General features: G+C 44.2%; 1 protein-coding gene across 1 annotated transcript in view; it reads right to left on the bottom strand.

The window, feature by feature from the left end:
* Positions 1 to 19,837, bottom strand: part of IL5RA (interleukin 5 receptor subunit alpha) — a 34,294-nt gene that overhangs the window by 9,240 nt on the left and 5,217 nt on the right. Inside the window, exons 3-9 of the mRNA XM_032648009.1 lie at positions 19,351 to 19,435; positions 17,681 to 17,826; positions 16,575 to 16,713; positions 15,742 to 15,895; positions 15,480 to 15,667; positions 13,261 to 13,406; positions 9,834 to 9,972 (exon numbers count right to left, since the gene is read on the bottom strand). Coding sequence (XP_032503900.1) covers positions 9,834 to 9,972; positions 13,261 to 13,406; positions 15,480 to 15,667; positions 15,742 to 15,895; positions 16,575 to 16,713; positions 17,681 to 17,826; positions 19,351 to 19,435 — 997 coding nt within the window. The remainder of the gene's footprint in view (positions 1 to 9,833; positions 9,973 to 13,260; positions 13,407 to 15,479; positions 15,668 to 15,741; positions 15,896 to 16,574; positions 16,714 to 17,680; positions 17,827 to 19,350; positions 19,436 to 19,837) is intronic.

The raw sequence follows: 19,837 nt of genomic DNA, 5'->3' as shown, positions 1-19,837 counted from the left end.
TTAGTACCCCTGACCCAATCCACGGCATTGTCATTTGGGGTATACTGACCTCTCACAAAATTGACTTTAGTATATTTTCATTAGTGAAAGTTGGAAAGTTGTAGAAAAGAACAAAAAATAAAAGTTATCAGAAACCAGCAGTCACCAATAGCTTATCTTCCATACATGTTTTGACATTCCCTTTTTAGGTACCAGACACTCTGCAAAGTGCTCACCTTGCAGTCTCACTTGAATTCTCACAGCAGTGCTTCAGGGTGGGCGCTGCTGTCCTAGTTTGATGGATGGAGGAGCTGTCGCAGAGAAGGGCGGAGGGGGTCAGCTGAGGACCACAGCTGGTAGCCGGGGGTGAAGCCCAGGACGTGCTGAGCAGCCGTGCTTTTAACCACGGTGCAGGGACCCCGTCCCACTGCCCACCACGCCCAAACCCAGGACCCACTGCATGGGCAGGCGCTTCATGGAACACATCCTAAACATTTCTCTGTCACGGAACACCCTCCTGAGCATCCTCTTCCCGGCCTGATACCGCTTCCCTCCAAGGCAGCCCTGTTTTGTTGTGGTGTCTCAGCTGTTGGGCATGGCTGGGTTTGCGGGCTGTGTCTGCAGTAGAAGGGGGCTGCCTTGTAAGATACCAGTCTTCCCGATGATCCCTAGGCTCTAGCCAGGACCGAATCACTTTATTTAAAATCTCTGACCATGGCGTTGAAAAAGAAGTTTCATGTATTTATAGCTGTTTTACAAACAGGTGGTAGCCACACTTTGGCTCTCTGGGGCTCTGCTTTTCCTCATTTTACAAACCTTTTATTTTCCCAAATCCCATAGACACTCACTGGTTCTAGGATTAGTATTCAGTTCTCTGGATTGTCACCGAGTGTCCCGTTAAACCTAGTTTTTACTGCACTTGCACGTAGCTAATATAAAGAGCAACTGGGGCATACTACTACCGTGAAGTCAAATACCAGCTCGCTTTATTTCCCACTCTGATTTCCTGAATAAGGGATTCTGCCTGCTTCATTGCCCCATCTCTGAAACTCACTGTAGTACACTCTGAACCATTATGCAAGTCCCCTAACAAGTACATTCAGAAACTCTAGACTCATGTACATGGAACATAAATTTAGCAAGGGTTATGCCAAGTAGCAAAATTATTCCTGTTTACAAGTAGGTTAAACAGGTGAAGCTTGAGTCCTGCAGAAAGAATGAGTCGTGTTATCAATATTATCCGGGTGGCACCCTGGGTCCCGTTGGTGTCTCAAATTGTGCAATTCTCTGCAGGCTGGTATGTCAGGTCCTGATAAAAGTGTCGTTCACTTCTGAGCGTGCTTACACAAATCTTTTCAGTTAAACCACTCTCTAGCTGTTCACTTGAGCGCTCACGTTGATAAGTGAAGATTCTCTCTGAATTAACAAAACCTCTTTGGAGAGGCAACTGAGTTTATTTCTTTCGATCAAAAAAAAGTTACCGGTGCATGCAAGGTTCTATGTGGAAAGCAAAGTCACCGTCACTGCCTGGAGGGAGGGGGCACGTGAGTCATTTCTCCCCGCCTGGTTTCTGCAGTGTCCCACCTTGCTTCAGAACTACTCCCCTACCACCACCTGAGAACAGAGCTAACCCCCCCAGAGCCGAGGTCAGCTTTACTGCAAAGAAAACCTAAACTGGCAGGTAAATTCAGTGCAAGAAAAAGGTTTCACATGTTCACTACCAAATGGAAATTGCTTGGGGATTAATGCAAAAACGAAGTTGAGAGTCAGTTATGTAAGTAAAATGAATTAAAGACAGCACCTCCTCTGATTTTACTGAAGGTAGAACAGGGGTACAGTTCCCACTGACAGTGTATATCCTTCCGGTCAAAATGATTAAGAATTTTAATTCTGTAGAAGTTGGGAGGCCCCTCGGTACATCATTAATTTGAATTTTGGGGTCTCTGACATTGGACATTTTCTTAAGAACAAGCGTTTCAAGGTAACTTGAATCTTTTCTCTGACTCAAGAATGAGTTTTCTGCCGTCAAAACGGAAGCCACGGATGTTTCTTTTCAAGAAATTGATGGGCGCCGCTGTTTGGTTATGCAGAGATGAGCTTTAGAAAGACGGAGTCGCAAAGCCTGTCCTGCCAAGGAGAAGAAGCCCTTCAGACTCTGCACCTCATTCTAGGATGTTCTCCCAATATTGACAACTTGGAGCATTTGGGAACTCAGCTGTCTGGTTTCTTGGTGACCTCGGCTTCCTCAGTTTCTGACGTCTCGACCATTTAACCTTGACAATTAGCCAACTAATGAAAATTCTCATGCTGTATATCCCTGGAGTGTATGGTGGGAAAGGTACGGAGAGGGACGAATAGCTTGGTGTTTAAAGAGAATCAGGCCCTGCACCTCGTCCCAGCTCTGCCCTCAGAGCTTTGTCAAGTCATTTTCCTCCCGGTGCTGCAGCCCCACTTGTTCTAGAATTGTATGATCTTTGTAGTTCAGACTAATAACACTTAGAAGGTCGATTTGGTTTGTTCCACCCTTAAGCTGTTCATACAAGTATGACTTTTAGGGATTCCATGTTGCGTTTGGATCTAGTTTCAGACTCAACAACAGGTTCTGCAGGAAAAGAGCTCATTAGTAAATTGATGGGGCTCTTCCAGTGAAGCAGCCCTACTCTGTTAAACCAGCAGGCGCTGGGAGGAGTTCTGAGGGCACTGACAGGCCTGGATAACAGGATGCAGGTGCATTCGTTTACAAAGCCTCCTGCACTTGTCTCTCATTAGAGCGGGAGGCTGTGGCATCGTCTGCGAAGGGACCCGCCAAGCCGGTCACAGGCTCACAGTGCCAGCAAAAATCATAAGCAAGCCCTTTGGGTGGGCGAGCTTTCTAAGGCAGCTGTCAAGTGGATTGTGGGAGGTCTTTTTTAGGGAAAAAAAAATCCCTTTACCTGATTTTGGGAGAGTGAAAGAGAGGGGTCGGCAAATGCAGCCTCAGTGGACAGAACGTAGGTAGTCCAGGGTCCAGAGCAAAATGCACAAAACGTGTTCTGTGTTCGTCTGGGGAAATTGGGCTCAATGACCCAAAATATGGAAAGGACATGGAGATGCTTGGGATGGGGGGGCGGGTGTGTAGGTGTACCTTTGCGCACTCAGGATTCCCTAGAGGTATCGCTGCCGTACTGTTGGTCTGCATTTGTCCCCAGTAGGACACGACCTGATGAAACTAAATAGAGAACCCCTCTTCGCCATCTTCTTCTTCTTTGCAGACTTTTGCACACAGCACGGAGAGGTGTGTGCTTTCTGGGGCCCTAGGCAACCCAGAACTTTCTTCCCTGTAAGGGGTTTGCTGGCCCTGTTCTACCAACCTGCTAAAGCAACTGAAAGCTGGCTGCAGAGGCTGCAGTCTTCACGTAGAAGTAAGAAACAGGGGTGAAGCGCTTTCATCCTGGTTCGGCCGCTTACAGCAGAGGTGACCCTGAGCAGGGAGCCCTCAGGAGCTTCCATCACCTGGTTTGCTCAACGGGGATAAGAACTGGCTGAGTTATTCCTGCAGAGTGATTGGCCCGGTGCTAGTTCATAGTAGGTGTTCAATGAATGTTATTATAACTGTGATTATGATTAAACACATCGTGTCAGCAGTAAGGCATCAAGATAATTTCCCTAAATCATGAAAGCCAGACTAAGGCTGGAGCCCTTTCAGAATCCTCAGAAGGCAGAGTCATAAGCTCAGGCCTGGAGGGAAAGAAAACACCAGATATTCAAGATACTAGAGGGTAGGAGAGGGCATAAAGCACGATGGTCCGCACCCTCAAGGAGGTTTATATTAAAATGAACGCCATGGACAACTCGTAAGGGGATATTTAGACTAGAGTAGCCTGAAGAGGTCAATGAAAATGTCCCCACTGCTTGGGCTCCACGGAGGCTGACCAGCTCATGAGCTGCAGGGCGACCCTTTCACTGCCGCCAGTCTCCACAGCCAGTCCTCCTGCCTCTGTCTCCCTGGCTGGCACTGTCACCCACGGGGTGATGAAGCATCACAGAAAGAGCATGGCATGGACCCAGTCCTGTGGCTGTGTTCTAGGTCCAGATCCATCACTTCCTAGCTCTGTCACTTGGGGTAGTTCCTTAACCCCTCTGCGTCTCTTTGCTCATCTGTAAATTAGGAAAATCCTGTGTTTGTGAAGATACATAAGATAACATAGGTGAACACGCCAAGCACAGTGCCTGCCCCAAGATGGGAGTCCCACCTTCCTCCCGTCATCTGGCGGGCCCATCTCGAGGCACAGGTCACGCGTGGCAGTCTGGTGTGGACACCACACCTCCAGGCGGCCGGGCCTGAAAGCACAGGGGAGCTCCCTGCTCCTCACATTCGGGGACAGAAGTTGAAGGCTCCCTGCTGGCCCGCCCTCAGGCCACGGCTACCAGCCTGGAAACCACAGGAGCCTGGGGAAAAGGAAACAGCGGATCAAAGCGGCCACCACATTTACCAACCCGAAACCCCCCATTTACAAAGAAAACCCATCATCGTCACAAGTTATATCCCCCTCAGGGAAGCCAAGTGGGTTTTTCCAGGTACTGACTGGGTCAGCGTTTTATTCCTCAATCAGTTTTTGTCGCTAACGAGCCAGAAGCCCGCCATTTCTTCACAGAAGCTATTGAATTTGCAAAATTCATTTGGAAGACCCAGGGATAGTGGATCTGAGCTCTCTGCAGTGTCTCCCCTTCACCTTTCTCCTTCCTGGTTTTCTCCCTTTTTCACAACAGTGTGAGGATGTAGAAAGAAAGATGGTGGCAAAAGGAAAAGAAAAAGAGCACAGGCGCGGAGTCTGAGGGTGGAGCCGGCAAAGTGTAAAATGTAGGAGGTGGGCTGGAGGATCTTGAAGGTGGCACCAAACCTTCAAACCCTCCAGGTTTTGATTCCACGTGCCCTGGGGCCGGTGTGCCGGGTTTCCGCACTCATTCACAGCCCATGAATGTCAAGTCCGAGGACAAAGGCAGCAGAGTCTCCCTGTGGGACCCTTGCTTCCATCCCAGCCCCAGTTCTAACTTCCCTCCCTGATTTTCTGCTTCCAACTCTTTTCATGAAGTCCTTACGGATTCTAGAATGTGTGATGTGACTCTAAGGCTCCCCTCACCCTAAAGACACACACAGGCAAACAAACTGTGACAGAAAGCCACGGCCAGGATTTCCTGTGAGTAACAGGTCTCGAGGAAGATGCCCCGAAAGGAAGCCGCCAGCCCGTGTCGACCTTGACCGCACAGCTGAGGCATCTGAGAAGTGCGGTGAACTTTCCCCTACTCCCTGGGGTGTAAGTGCTATACATCTCAAACCTAAAGCAATATTTTTTTTTTTGTAAATACATTTTAATTGGTACCTGGTACCATCATCGAATAGATCCTGGCCTTCAGATACGGCCTTCAGTGATGTCAGGGCAAAACCCAATTTTGTTTGAGGGGCAGGGCCTGTGCGCTGGCGGGGGTGGGGGGAGGAAGACCCGTCACCACTGATACACCAGCAACACGGCTGGGTGGATGGATGTGTAATACTCTTTTCCACGGGGAAGGGCGTTATTGTAGGAAACTTTGTTTTCATTATTGCTTGTTTCCTGCATGATATTTGAGCTTCCAGGAGGGGAGAGAGAAGAGAAGTTGATGAACTTGAGAAAAGGAATATCTTCACTCAGACCATAAACCACTCAGGAGACACCAGGTTTTGGTAAACAGGAGATGGCCCAGATAACGAGGGAGCAGAAGCATCCGGAAGTTAAGAAAGTTGCAAAAGGAGGAAGAAGTGTGGAAAGTTAGCCCTTCAGATAAGGCAGAGAAGCCAGCTGAGGAAGGGCAGCTGATAACGAGGGCTGATAAGATGAAACTGCTCCTTGCATCTGAGAAAAAAAAGTATTCCATGTTCTAGAAATCCCAGCACAGGAGGGCAGAGTTTCAGGGCAGGTGAGGAGCGCGCTGTGGCTGGCTGGACCCCTGATGGCTGCCCCTGCGCCTCTTGACTGTCCAGGGACCTTGCCAGCTGGAGCAGGACAGCAGTCCTTTCTCATCAGTCAAAACTTGCTCATCTGGTGTCTCTCTCTTGATTCAATAACCCTGGGTGATGATGGGTTAATTAGTAAATTGAATCTATTCCAGTTCGCTAATTGACTCCTGTGTCACCTATTTGAGAATATTATCCATTAATAGCCACTTCTTGGCTGTTTGATAACTACTGAATTATTTAATCTCTCTGGGCCTCCGTTTCCCTCAGATAAAGGAGGTGGACTTAATAATGTCTAACAAAGAGGTGATATGTGAGTCGGGCCTTGGTGTGAAAGTGGAAGGGGAGGGCTCCAGGGTGCCATTTTGAAGACAAGGTAGGAGTGGAGGAAGGATGTCTAGAGGAAATGAATGGAGCGGGAACCCTGCCTGGTAGGCTGCAAGCAGAGCATTATTCTCGCTGCATCCTCGCGGGGTAAGGAAGAGCCATGTGGAATGTCCCAGAGGAGCCCGAGCTTCCTGTGATGTTTATTAATCATCCTGATGACAGTAGAGAGCCTGCATTGATTAAATTCACTAATGATCCTAAAGTGAGCAGGGAAGTCAGTTCCAGAAAGGATGGATTTATAAGGCGCATGGTAATATTAATCAGCTCATCTTCATGACCAGGCTGGCAGCAAATGAAATGGGATTTGCCGTGGGTGATGGCAGTGAGGCACACCTGAGAGCAAATGATAATGAGCCCGGTTCCAAGCTAGGAAGCTGTTATTTAGAAAATAATCATGGGGCGCCAGCTCTAAAGTGGAGAGTGAAAAATAAATTAAAAACAAGCTTAAACTCTCAGCACAGGTCACAATCTCTCTCTCAGCACTTTTGTTGGCGGTTGATGGGGGTAAGAGAACATGAAAGGCAGAGTAGGGAAGAACTGACAAGTGAGGAGACTCACGTGTTACAGGTGAGGAAACTGAGACCCAGAGGGGTTAGAGGTGACTGACTAGGTCGGGGGCAGCCAAACCCTGCCACGCTGGTCACCACTCTGTCCCCTGCCGGGGTGACAGATGACCGCGCCTTCGGATGACCTAAATGTAACTTGAGATTCCCTCTCAACACAGCTGTGGAAGCAGTCTCCGATAACTGGGCTCATGAAATATTATCTCCGCATCTCTAACTTCAGTCAAAGAGTTAGGCACTGGTAGAGCCACGACCAAAACCTAGATCTCCCGATTTGTCTCTCGCTTTCTTCTGCTCTCTAAGTTCTAAACTCTCAACAGACAACACTGATGAGAACTCAAAACCCAAACACTAAAAAATCAGAACTGGCTCCGTAGCCAAGATTCCCGCCTTGGTCTGTCTCCAAGTTAGTTTGAGGTCCTCACACAGAATTAAAAAAAAAAAAAAAAAAACTCTGAAACTATATGCGCAGTGATGTTGGGAAGACACTCAGAAATGTCAATAATTGGGGGCCAATGAGTTTTCGGCCTTTGGGAAATAACAAAGCATTAAAAAAAAATCCACCAAATGCGGGTCATGAAAATTAAGCTTCTGTCGCAGGCGTTTGAAGAAATTCATAGCCTTGTTGAAAATTCCCTGAGACGGATTCACGTTTCTTCTGCTGGTCCCCCTCTCGGGGAGTAGAGTGGATTTTGTCTGTGCAGATAAAGCGGTGTGGAAGGGGTGCCTGCATGCGGTGGGTCTGTTTGGTCAGGTTGGGGCCTGGACCTGGGGAGGAGGCAGGGGGGAGGGGGAAAGACTGGCTTTGGCAGCAACCTGAAGTAGGTGCAATTGGCCGGTTCTCAGCTCCTTTTGTCCTTTCTGCTTCCTTCCCAGCAAGCCTCATGCTGGTCCTCTGAGTCCCAGTGCGGTGATGTGGTGGCCGTGCCATAAGGCTGTGCTGGTCGTGTCACACAGCTCTAGAGGCTCCTTTCCCCTTTGGAAGCTCAGCGACTCAGTAAGACCAGTTCCCTTGCAGACTCAGAACCCAGCTCCATTTCTCGGGTCTTTCCTTGTCTTTCCCAGTCTCCCTTGGAAATCTCCCTGCTATGCGTCTGGTCTGACTTACATCCACATGGGCCCGTGGGTCACTGCCCAGGAGTGCCCTGCAGAGATACCCATTAGCCTAAGGGAATGAATGAAATGATAGAAAATCCTAGCATGTGCCGAAAGAAATCTCTCCTTAGGTACACCCTTCAGTGGAGCGTTAACTACCTCGTACGTTGAGGGACAGTGATATTCACGTGCTTGACCAGCCATAATCACAAAGTTAGCTACCAGGATCCCTTAAATGCGTCTTTAATTTGTTCAGCTCTTTGCACCTTGCAGCGTCCCAGCCCCCATGCCATAGAGCTAAGGTCTCTGGTGCTGGCGTCAGTCAACTTGGGTTTGAATTCCTTCTCTGCCACTTACTGGCCATGCAGAGTTAAGCAAACTGTCTAAACTTTCGAAACCTGTTTTCTCATCTGCAGAACAGTTTGGTGGATAGGATTAGTGAAGCTAGTGCATGTGAAGCACTTAGCACAGGGCTTGGAGGATAGTCAGCAATAAATGTTATCTGCTGTTGTTGTTTGTATTTCACAATAACCTGTGAGACAGGAGAGGTGGATATTAATTACCTCCTTAGTCCTGGGAATCCACGGATGGGCAGAGAAGTGGTTTGTTCAAGGGTATGTAGTCAGTACGTGCTAAGGCTGGCATTAAACCTGAGCTTTCTATGGAAGACTCCAGAATTCTTCCCTCCTCTTCGTGTCCTTGTAGCTCTTATGCAGCACTTAGCCACATACGTCTGCATCCCCAGGCTGCATGTCTGTGGCACATACATGAGCTACACTAGTTGTTTTTTAACTGGCCAAGATACGCAGATAGTATCAAACACAGGGTGTGCATGTTCTAGCATCACAGTGCAAGGCCACCTCTCCAAGTTATGGAATTGCCCTCTGACATAAAAGGAGAATGGAAATTTGCCCTTTCATTTAGAGCCACCATCATCACCCTTCTCCAGTCCCACAGACAGATACAATGATCATATTATTTGCCAAGTAAGCTAGTCAGTTTAATCATAAACAAAAACAGCTGCAGAACCCATGCAGGAGCCCAGGTGATGCCAGTCCTTGGGATCCTCTAGGTCTGTTACGCTGAGGGCCCAGGGCTGGATCCAGATTTTGTGGGCCCTGAGCTTATTCAGTTTTGGAATCTTCTTTATGAAATGAAACAAAAGTATGAATTCAGAATTAGGTATAGGAAAATTATGGAAATGGAGACCAGATTAGTAGTCGACAGGGGTTAGGAATGGAGGAGAGGAGAGAGGAATGAAAGTGCTTAAAAAAGGGCAAAAGGAAGGACCCTTGTGGTGACATATACACAAACCTGCACATGGGATAAAATTGCATAGAACTAATACACACACAAATGAGTAGATATGAAATCGATGAAATCTGAATAAGATCAGTGGGTTGTAGCAATGCCACTTTTTTGGTTGCCATATTATATTACAGTTTTGCCAGAAGTTAGTCTTGAGAGACGCTGAGTAAAGGCTACATGAGCTCTCCTGACATTATTCCTTATGACTGCATATGAATCTACAGTTATTTCAAAACAAAAAAAATTAATTTGGTAAAACTGAATAGAAGTAGGACCAGATAATCTGGAAAAAAAAAAAAGTACTAGACTTTGGAAGGGCTCTTGCTAGTGAGAAGCTGGAACACTGCAGCTTCATTGGCCTCATGGTAAATCCACCTCTGGTCAAAAAGGCAGCAGACTGACAGAGGATGAGGCTTAGTAGGGACGTGAAAGCATTCCAGGACTCACAAGTGAAGGTGTACACTTTCCAGGAGGATCTGTTATAACTACAAGTAAGGTCACTTGCTTTAAAATAAACAGGAGATACTCACCCACATAAATAGGCTCGCTCCACTCACTGGGGGGTCCCACCGCTCTGCACACAGAGCTCACTGCTGCTCTCACTTGAATGGAATACTCAGAAATACCATCAATTACGGAGATGAATGTATTGGTCGTCATTTTTTCTGTCTACATGGGAAAAAAATATCATTGTAAGAATCCCTGGACACGCAATTTAAATTACGGCGATCATCAGGATGGGAGGTCGTATGTAAGTAATGTGACTCAGTATTCAGTGACCCATTTAAAATCAGTAAGACTCGCATCGATTAGTTTATTCTAGACCACTTCACTATGGAGGTGTTGGCAGTCACCCTTGGGGGGAAAGCTATGTAGTAACCAAAATAAATAAAACAGGCAGTTGTAAGATCTAGATGAGCCATCCGGGTCCAACTGATATTTCCAGACTGAAAGACTGGAGTGGCACATAGCAGAATGCATAACCTCCCTCATCTTGTCCCTGGATATTCTCTAATCACCTAACAATATCACATGGCTTCCGTCATATTCAACAGGATCCAGCAAACTACAGTCTATGGCCAGTCTGGCCTGCTACCTGTTTTTGTAGGGACTGCAAGCTAAGAATGACTTATATATTTTTCAGTGTTTGAAAAATATAGAAATAATATTTTGTGACTCATGAAAAGTACATGAAATTGAAATTTCAGTGTCCACAAGCACAGTTACTGGAACGCAGTTACGCCTATTCGCTTGTACTGATGGCAGAGCTGAGTAATTGTGACAAAAACGGTATGATCTGCAAAGCCTAAAATACCTACTATCTGACCTTTTACAATGAAAGTGCGCTGATCCCTGATACAGTGTCTCACCCCAAGCCAGGGGGCAAGGAGCAAGGGATGGAGGGGGCATAAGGAAGCAGAAAGAACAAAAGGACCTTGAATCTAGGAAGAAGAGGGTTTGAATCCCAGGTCTACCTCCAACTAACTGCAGGGCAATTTCCTTGACCTCTCTGAGCCTCAGTTTTCTCATCTGTAAAATAGGAACCATACCACCTAATGGATTATTGAATTAAATGGAATTAACTTTGTAAAGCCCAAGTTTAAAGATATATTGGGTTGAATCATATGAAAAGTGATAATATTCACCAACCCATTTTTGACCTGCAAAAACAGCCATTTTGGGCAGTTCAACCTAATAATAAGCACTCAGTAAATGCCAATTTGCCGTAGGCAACACAGGCTAACATTGTCTAGTGTTGAAATGAGGCTGTTTTCTCACAATCAAACCTTTCGTGTATGTTCTCTCTACTGGTCAGTGTCCCCACCATGCAGCTAATAGCCCAAACCCGAGATGTGTCCCTGGCCGCCTGTATCTTACCTACTCCTGAATGTGTTTCTCCCTTCTTTGTCCCTGCTCCAAAACCACTGCCATTTTAGGTTTCATCATTTTTTGCTTGGACTGTTGCAGTAGCCATGAAACCGGTATTCTATGTCCACGTGTCCCCTCTCCGTCCATACCCAGCTTTCATGCTGCTTCCAAAATAATTCTGTGATTCTGCAGATGTGTTCACATTTTTCAATCAAGCTAAACACTTTAGTGGTTTCCATTGCCTATGACCATGGTTTTAAAAAGAAAAACCATTTCTTTTTTTTAAACAAAATCTTAGAGTCATTCTGGGAGAAGTCCCAGTGTAAGAGCTAGAGTTATGATTCCAACGTTGGCCTTATGTCCAGGCTGACTAAATTACTGCCACTTGGCTGAAGGAACCATGCTCACTCATGCTGTGGAGTGGCTCCTTCTGCCTAGAACCCCTGCCACTCCAAGTGTGGTTGGAGGACTGGTGTGAGTCAGGAGCTGTTTATTGCTGATCCTTGAGGAGATAAATATAGAAAGGGAAACAACAATTTGGGAGCTTTCATAGCAACCTGGCATTGCCATGGCGTTCAAGACCAGGATCACTGGGCTTGTCTTTGGCTATATGTGCTTTTTCTAGCAAATCATTTTTATTGTATTTTACAGAAGTACAAATGTAGGGTGGATTAGAAATTTTAGAAAGAAAGCCAGTCTTTCACCATGTGTGCTTAAGTACATGGGGAAGTGCTGGCTAAAAGTCCTTCTCTGCTTCTCCCACTAAGAAGCAAGTTTCTATTCATCCTTGAAGATTCTGTTCAATTCCCCTCCCCTGGGTGGAGGCCCTGGCAGCTTGCTTTGTCCATTCCCTCCTTTGTATCCACGTTGACATTTACGATGGTCAGGCAGCTCTGAGGCTGAGGGAGTGCATCCAGTAGACCAGGCCCCTTGATAGCAGAAACAGTACCTATTTATCTCTGTATATCCCACAGAGAAGCCAGCTCGTAAATATTTATTAACCCGAATTGAATTGAATTGAATTGAATTTGTAAGGCAGAAGTTTGAATCCTGACTTCTATTCTATTCTTGCTTTGTGACTTTGGGCAACTTACTTAATCTCTCTGTGCCTCACTTTCCTGTAAAATGAGAATGATCATTACATAATAGAGTAACTGTGAGGATAATAAAGCATAATGCATAGTTGATGCTCAGTAAATGTTGACTTTCATTCAGTTCCTTTCCCCTTGAACTTTTTGTCCATTAGGGCTAAGGAGGCAGTTTTTTTTTTAAGTTGTGGCAAAATGCACACAACACAAAAGTTACTATCTTAACCATTTTTAAGTGGCACAGTTCAGTAGTAGGGTACATTCACATTATCTCCAGCAGTCTTTTCATCTTGTGAAACTGAAACTACTCGTTAAACAAAAACTCCCCATTCCCCCCTCACCCCAGCCCGGCAAAGCACCATTGTCTCCCCATTGTCTTGATGAATTGTACGGCTCTAGGCACCTCATATAAGTGGAGTCATACAATATTTGTCTTTTAGTGACTGGCTTATTTCACTTAGCATAATGTTCTCAAGGTCCATCCATGATACAGTACATGTCAGGATTGTCTTCCTTTCTAAGACTAACAATATTGCATTGTATGGATAGACCACATTTTGTTTATCCATTCCTCTGTCGATGGACACTTGGGTTGCTTCCTTCTTCTGGCTATTGTGAATAATGCTGCTGTGAACACGGATGGACAGAGATCTTTGAGACCCTGCTTTCAATTCGTTTGGATACGTACCCAGAAGTAGAAAGGTTGGGTCATATGATAATTCTATTTTTAATTTTTGAGAAATCCCCATACTGCTTTCCATAGCAGCTGCACCATTTCACCAACAGTGGTGCTAATGAACTTTTATCTGATCCGTTGCATTATTTTCAACCAAAAGTAATAGATCCTTTCAAGACAAAAAGCCAGTAAGGTTTGATTTATTTTCATAAAACCCAGGTAGATGGGGTTGCAAGGGGTAACCAGCGCAGTCACTGACAATAATTTTTTAAATGCCTCTAAAAGAAATCTGTCATCGAATATCAGAATGAGCTGAAGCATTACCTGAAAATACCCTTTCCTTGTGTTGTAAATTTTCACTTCGTAATCAAAGCAATGGACCGGAAAAGCAGAAACTGGTTTCTCCCATTGGATAGAGAGACAGGTTCCTTCAATCTCTGCTGTGACTTTTGCTGGAGGATTTACTCGATCTAGGTTAAAGAACCGAGAGGTCGGTGATCACAGTTGGTAAATCTAATCCACCCACATTTCTCAAGGCATCTCTAAGCTGTGTCTTCTCGAGTACTGTACGCCAGGATTTAATCTACGAACCTGCAAGCCACAGGACTCCAGCGGCTCACATCTGACTCCCGTCTTGTGGTGCTAAAGGAGAGATCTCTCCCGTAAACCTCAGGGATTCCTACTTCAAAGGGCATCGAATGGTTAAATGCCTTTTCCTTCAGCTTACTGCAAGACCCAGACCCAGCCCACCATCCATTTTTTACTTCTCGAGTTGGAGGACAAACCTGATCCTGGAGAGAAAATGCCCTGGAGCCTCCACTAAGCCCTGCTCTATGAAGCAGGTGTGTGGCTGGACCGATTATTTCCTCTTCCTGGGACTCAGTTTTTATTTCATTTTGTTTTGTGTATCTTGTTTTGGTTTGTTGTGAGGATTTAGTTTTCTCTTACAGAAAAAGAACAGATTGAGCTGAACTTGTCTTTACATATAACTCCACAGTTCTTTCCCCTGAGATCTCACATGATTGTTTTATGGCCACTTGATGTGGATAGAAATTATCTCTGAGTGTCCCTGTCTTAAGTTATGTGACTTAGATCTCACAGTTACTGAGTCCTAGGGACGAGCTAAGAACGGGGCCCACTGGCTCCAGAGCCTACCATCCCCTAAGCCAAAACATTTTTCATCAAAAGAGCATTTATTTCTTTTAGTAATCTGAGAAATTGGTCTCAATAAAATGAATATCACACAAGAAAATGCCCATGGTCTGTCCCAGGCTGTGTCCATTGGTGTCTTAATATCATTGTTTCTCAGGTCCCCCTCAGCAATTTTTATCACCTGTTTTCATGAAAGTGATATTTTTAGGTCATCTAAGTAATACTCTAGCAAAGAGAATTATATAATCTCTTTAGCAAGTGCTGTGATTCTTTAAACAAAGTTATACTCTGTTTGATACGCATATAGATGATAGAAACAGATACAGATGTCCCATGCCAAACCATGTCCTTTAAACAATCCCATTTTGCGTATTTAATGGATACTTAAGCCAGGCACTCTTCTAAGCACTTTATAATTATCAGCATACTTAATTGTCACAGAGACCTTGTAGGAAGTATTGATTTCTCCCCATATTTCAGACAAAAAGACTGAGGCCCAGAGAAATGACCAGCTTGTCTAAGGTCACTCAGCAAGTCAGTGGAGGAGCCAGGACCCAAGTCCAGGCAGCCTGGCTCCACAGCCCACGCTGCTAAGCAGAGGCCACCACTGAAACCTTGAACGTTCAGAACCAGAAATGTTATGTGAGAGGCTCCTGATGAGCTGCTTTAATACAAGTATCTAGGATAAAGGAGGTCTTCAGTTTTGAGAACTGAGCACGTACGTGAAAGCTTAAATAATAGGCTTAGATCTGAGAACCACATGGTAAGGGGGACACTCTAACTCAAGAACACCCAGAGGAGAAAGTCCAGAAGGGTAGAGGATCATAAGAAGAGTGCATGAGAAATTGGGGGCCGGTAGCCCGGGGAAGAGGGATCTCAGGATGGGAAACCTGGCTGCCTTTGGATAGCTGAGGGACCATCTTGTGGGGAAAAGAATCAGACCTGTTTGGGGGTGGCACCAGCCCATCACAGGACCCATGGGCAGAAATGTTACCAAACCAGCCAGAGCTGCTGAGAGATGATATGGGGTTCTTCCAGCAGTGAGTTTACTTTCCCTGGAGCGGTGATTCTCAACGAGGGGAGATTTTATCCCCTAGGGGACATTTTTATTGTCACAATTTGTTGGGGAGGAGGTGCTACTGGCATCTAGTAGGTGGAGACCAGGGCTGCTACTGAACACCTGGTAAGGCACAGGACAGGCCACACCCAGAGTTCTTTCGCCAAATATATCGAGCGAGGAGGCTGAGAAACCTTGACACTGTGGTTCTTAAGCAGCGGGCAGATGGTCACTTAGCATCAGACAAGTAGCTAAACAAGGTGATCCTATAACCCCTCCCAGTGCTGAGATTCTGCGATTCAGTTATTTTGGCTTTGAGTCAGGCCCATCTTACCAATGGCGTGAAGGGCAAAGAGCTCATCGAAAGGCTTGATCACAGCTTCCTCGCTTGAGCCATTAACATACACTGCAAGCAAGTCGCGCCCTTTGCTATTGATAAAAGTCCTGGGAAACCAGCAGGCGATATTTCTCTGCAAGGTGTCTTTGCTGTATTCTTGGCATTCTTCAGTCCAAGAGCCATACCTGAATTGGAACACTCATAAGTTTTTAAGGCTGGAGAAATCAACCCACTCGCGAAAGTGAAAACAGATACTAACCTATAGTAGAGAAAATACTGCGTATCCTCAGGGGCATCCTTGCCAACAAGCCAGGTGCAGTGAAGAGAAACTTGGTACGGCCGTAAGTGTGTGTAATTATTTGCCTTGGTATTCGTGGTGCAGGTTAAATTCACAATTGAGGTTCCAGGAGACCCTAGATGGTCAAAATTTTATTTTAGAAAGAGTGGATGTATGTATATGTATAACTGATTCACTTTGCTGTACACCGGAAAGTAACACAACAGTGTAAATTAACTGTCCTCCAATAAAGATTTAAAAAAAAAAAGAGCAAGATATTGCCATGACAGCTTCTGATTGTTTCTTTAGAAAGGGTAGTGATTGGGGACATCAAAAAGGGCTTCACAGAGCAGGTACGATTTGATTTGGGCTATGAAGTATAGGAAGGATTCAGAAAAGCAGTCAGGTGAGCCCAGGAAAGCGAGGGCACCGAGGCAGGACTGTGCTAGTGTGTAGGCGTCATGGCTGTAAATCCATCTGAGAAGAGCGCAGGAATCACGTAGGGGGTGGTTGGAAAGATGTCCTGGAACCCAATTATGAGAGACCTGATTGGCCCAGATTTAGTTTATGACCCTCTGTCTTTTGAGCTGGGGAGGAGAAACAGCCGCAATGCTGGCAGGGACGTGCCAGCCAGAGTTGGCTGGGTTATGACACTGAGAAGTGATCATGGTCTTGGTGAGGATGTTGATGAGGTAGAAGGATACCGGGCAGGAACTGGTGACTGACAGAAGAGAAAACTGAGGTGTTTGTTTTCTGACTTTCCTGTGTTTACAAAGCCCGAAATATAAAACTGGGCTCTTAGAGGCCTGCCTTACCTGGTGGGGCTCTAAGTTCCGCGGAAACCCAGCTGCTTGGCTGGAGGGAGCGGTCGCTCCACGGGACCGTCTGCACACTTGCTGAAAAGCCTTTATGAAGGATGGTTATGCGTCTGCTCTCAGTGTTCCTGGTTTCGTACTAAAAATAAGACCCACAAGTCACGATATGCAAAGGGGAAGTGGCCTTGAGAGAACTATTTTAATCAACTAGGCGTTTTCTTCCACTTTTAAAATGGCACGTAAACACAATGCAATGAAATCGTTTTGCTAGAAAAAATTAAACCCACTGTTTCAAGGTTATGTCTTTATCCCTAAACTCTTCAAGTTGTAGACATTAAATAGGTGCAGCTTTTTACAGGTCAGTTATATCAAAATAAAGTGGTTTTAAAAATGAATAAATAAATTACCCAATTTGAGATGTGTACATCTCAAATGCTTCTGAATAAATAAATGCTTTATATAAAAACTGAATAAATGCTTCTTATAAAAACAAACAAAATGTTACAGTGAAGGCTCCAGTTTCCTTTGACTACCATCTCTAGTTCCAGTCTCCTCCCCAGAGGTAACTTTTGACGGAAAATTCTCTAGAATTCCATATTGACTGGAATTTAATTTGTTTAATTTTATTGAGCATCTACTAGGTACCTGGTGCTTTAATATATGCCTGCAGTGAAGTTGGGGCTCTGAGAGGTTAAGTGACTAGTCCACGATTCTAAAGGAAGGAAATGGCCGAACTGGGATTCGAACTTGGCGTCTTCGATTAGGTACCCTGCCCTCCTCCTCTTTTATACGGCTTTTCTCTTCTGTTCTTTTGGCTATTTTAGAAGAAATTATATAAAACCAATATCTGAACCATTGTACCTCAGAAGTTACTAAACTTGATTTTTAAGTGGAAGAATTGTCCCAAAGTTAAAATGTTCCGAGCTGCTGTTTAATGCAGGTGTGGCACTGGTTCTCAGTCATTTCAATAGAGACATTGCTCTACTGGGAATATAACAAAAAGCCCTTTAGTGGTTTTCTTTTTTTTCAGTTAAAATTTCTTTGATAAGGAAAATGCAGTCAAAGTTAAAATTTAAATGAGGATTGCCATCAGAATAAACACTTACATCTTCTTCTTGTGGAGCATTTATTTTCACGTGATACCCTAGCTGGACATTTCTTTGTTCTTGATCAGTATTTGGTTCCCAGCGTAAAAGAACTTGAGCTAAATTGATAGCTTTAATGGTGAAATTGACAGGTGGGAGAAGTAAAACTGTAGATCAAAAGAAAAAAGCCACAGAATTTTTAATTTTACATAGAATTTTAAAGTTGTTAAGTATTTTTTTGTGTAGTATAGTATTTTATTATGGCTATCAGAATGTATAACACTGAAATAATCTTGGGAAAAGTTTCCTTAGAAATGTCTTTAGCTCATTTTCTTTTTACTTTGCCCAGGTATTTACCTATAACATCTACAGGTATTTTATTGAAATCTGAATATTTTACTATATCATTCCTCAGTACCAGCATAATTTTCAAAGGGTAATTATCCATTAATGGACTGTAGTAATGCATTAGTTTGTGGGTAGCAATGTGTTTAATGACATGGAAGAAAATAGAATAGAAAATACCAGATGCATCAAATATATAAGAAGTACTGTTTCATGAACCTCTTGTTTCTATTATAAATGTACTCACATATTTGCATGTGTACTGGTTCATGATGTTAAAAGGATTTATTTCTTATTATGATTCAAGGTCAAAAAAACTTGTGAGCAAAATTACTCAAATAGGCATTTATAGAAAGAAAAGTGTTCTATTCCCCCCGTTAAAGAACTGCTCTCTAATGTTGCCTTGAAAATAAAAGCTTTCACAAAATAAAAGGTTTCATTTAAATTACGAAATCAATGCCTGTTCTTTTTAGAAACCTTGGAAAGCACAAATGCTCAAAAAAGAAAAGAAAAATTTACCCGTGCTTCTATCACCGAGAGTGACATTAACATGTGATACATTCATTATCTTTTTTCTTGGGCGTATTTTTATACAACTTTATAATTTTTGCAAAAATTACAATATTGTACAATTATGAAATCTCCTTTACTACATGTGAGGATGTTTCTACTGACCTTTAATATTCAGTAGCCTTCCCTGACTCTGCTTCCACACCTGCCACATACAGTATTCTGAGGCTCTGTCTGTACTGCACTGCCCATTACGGTAGCCACTGGCCACATGTGGCTATTTTATTTAAATAAAATCAAATGTTCATTGTCTTCATTGCATGAGCCATATTTCAGGTGCTCGATAGTCACTTACCACTGGACAGTGCAGATACAGAACATTGTCATGGCCATAGCAAGGTCTCTTAGTGCTGATGGGGGAACCACGTGGCAGTTCTTCTTTTCTTAAACCCATTGATGAACAAGTTTCTGAAGCAAACCTACTGGAAGCTTCTTATTCTTTGGTTGTGAGGACTTGGAACCGTTCCCTTGCCTGGGAAGACGTTTCAAATACGGCCATCAGCTGCAGCTTTATTCTGAGTGCCCGGTTACCCACCCTTGGAATGTGAAGTGTGGGTAAACTGCAGCGTAAAATGTGCATTTCAGCCGACGTTGCTTTCTTAAAATAGAGCATGTTTAAAGAGTTTGTATTCTGATAAGAATAAATGTTCCATCCCTTTTTAAAAAATCATAATTTCCTAATTAATTATTATTTAGGAGAAAATAATGCTATCCCTTTTGTAATGTACTTTTTCTCAGAAAAAGAAATATTATTGAATTTAATAGACGGTGCTTACATTTTTTATCAGGAAGTAAGTCTACTTGCAGTATCACTGTGGCCCCCAAAAGTATCAGTGATGCAGGTGCCATGATGATGACATCCTACAGAAAACAGAGACAAAAATCCAAATTGCCACCTGTTGCCATTTTAAAGAAAAACTGGCAGCTCCTTTCTAAAGAAAAATGTAGTCATTTTGCCATTTAACGAAACATTTATGACCTTTCTGTTACGTGTTAGAAATACCAATATGAAGAAATCTTGGGCTTTGTCTTGCCAGTGTGGATCCGTAATCTGAGAGGCAGAATGAAGTGTAACTCGATAATTGTAATTCCAGTCTAAAAGCTGCTCCCATAAAGATGTTTACGGGGCACAGTAGGAGCAAAGGGACTTCTGAATTGAGTCCTAAAGGATGAACTAGAGTTCTTGACACACACACAAGTGAGCACAGGCATCTCTGGTGGCCTTGCACACAGCCATGCAAAGCCGGAAGAGAAGAAAGAAAA

This window comes from Phocoena sinus, chromosome 11 (assembly GCF_008692025.1).
Source record: "Phocoena sinus isolate mPhoSin1 chromosome 11, mPhoSin1.pri, whole genome shotgun sequence".
Lineage (NCBI taxonomy): Eukaryota > Metazoa > Chordata > Mammalia > Artiodactyla > Phocoenidae > Phocoena > Phocoena sinus.
This window is presented reverse-complemented; position numbering and strand designations above follow the sequence as displayed.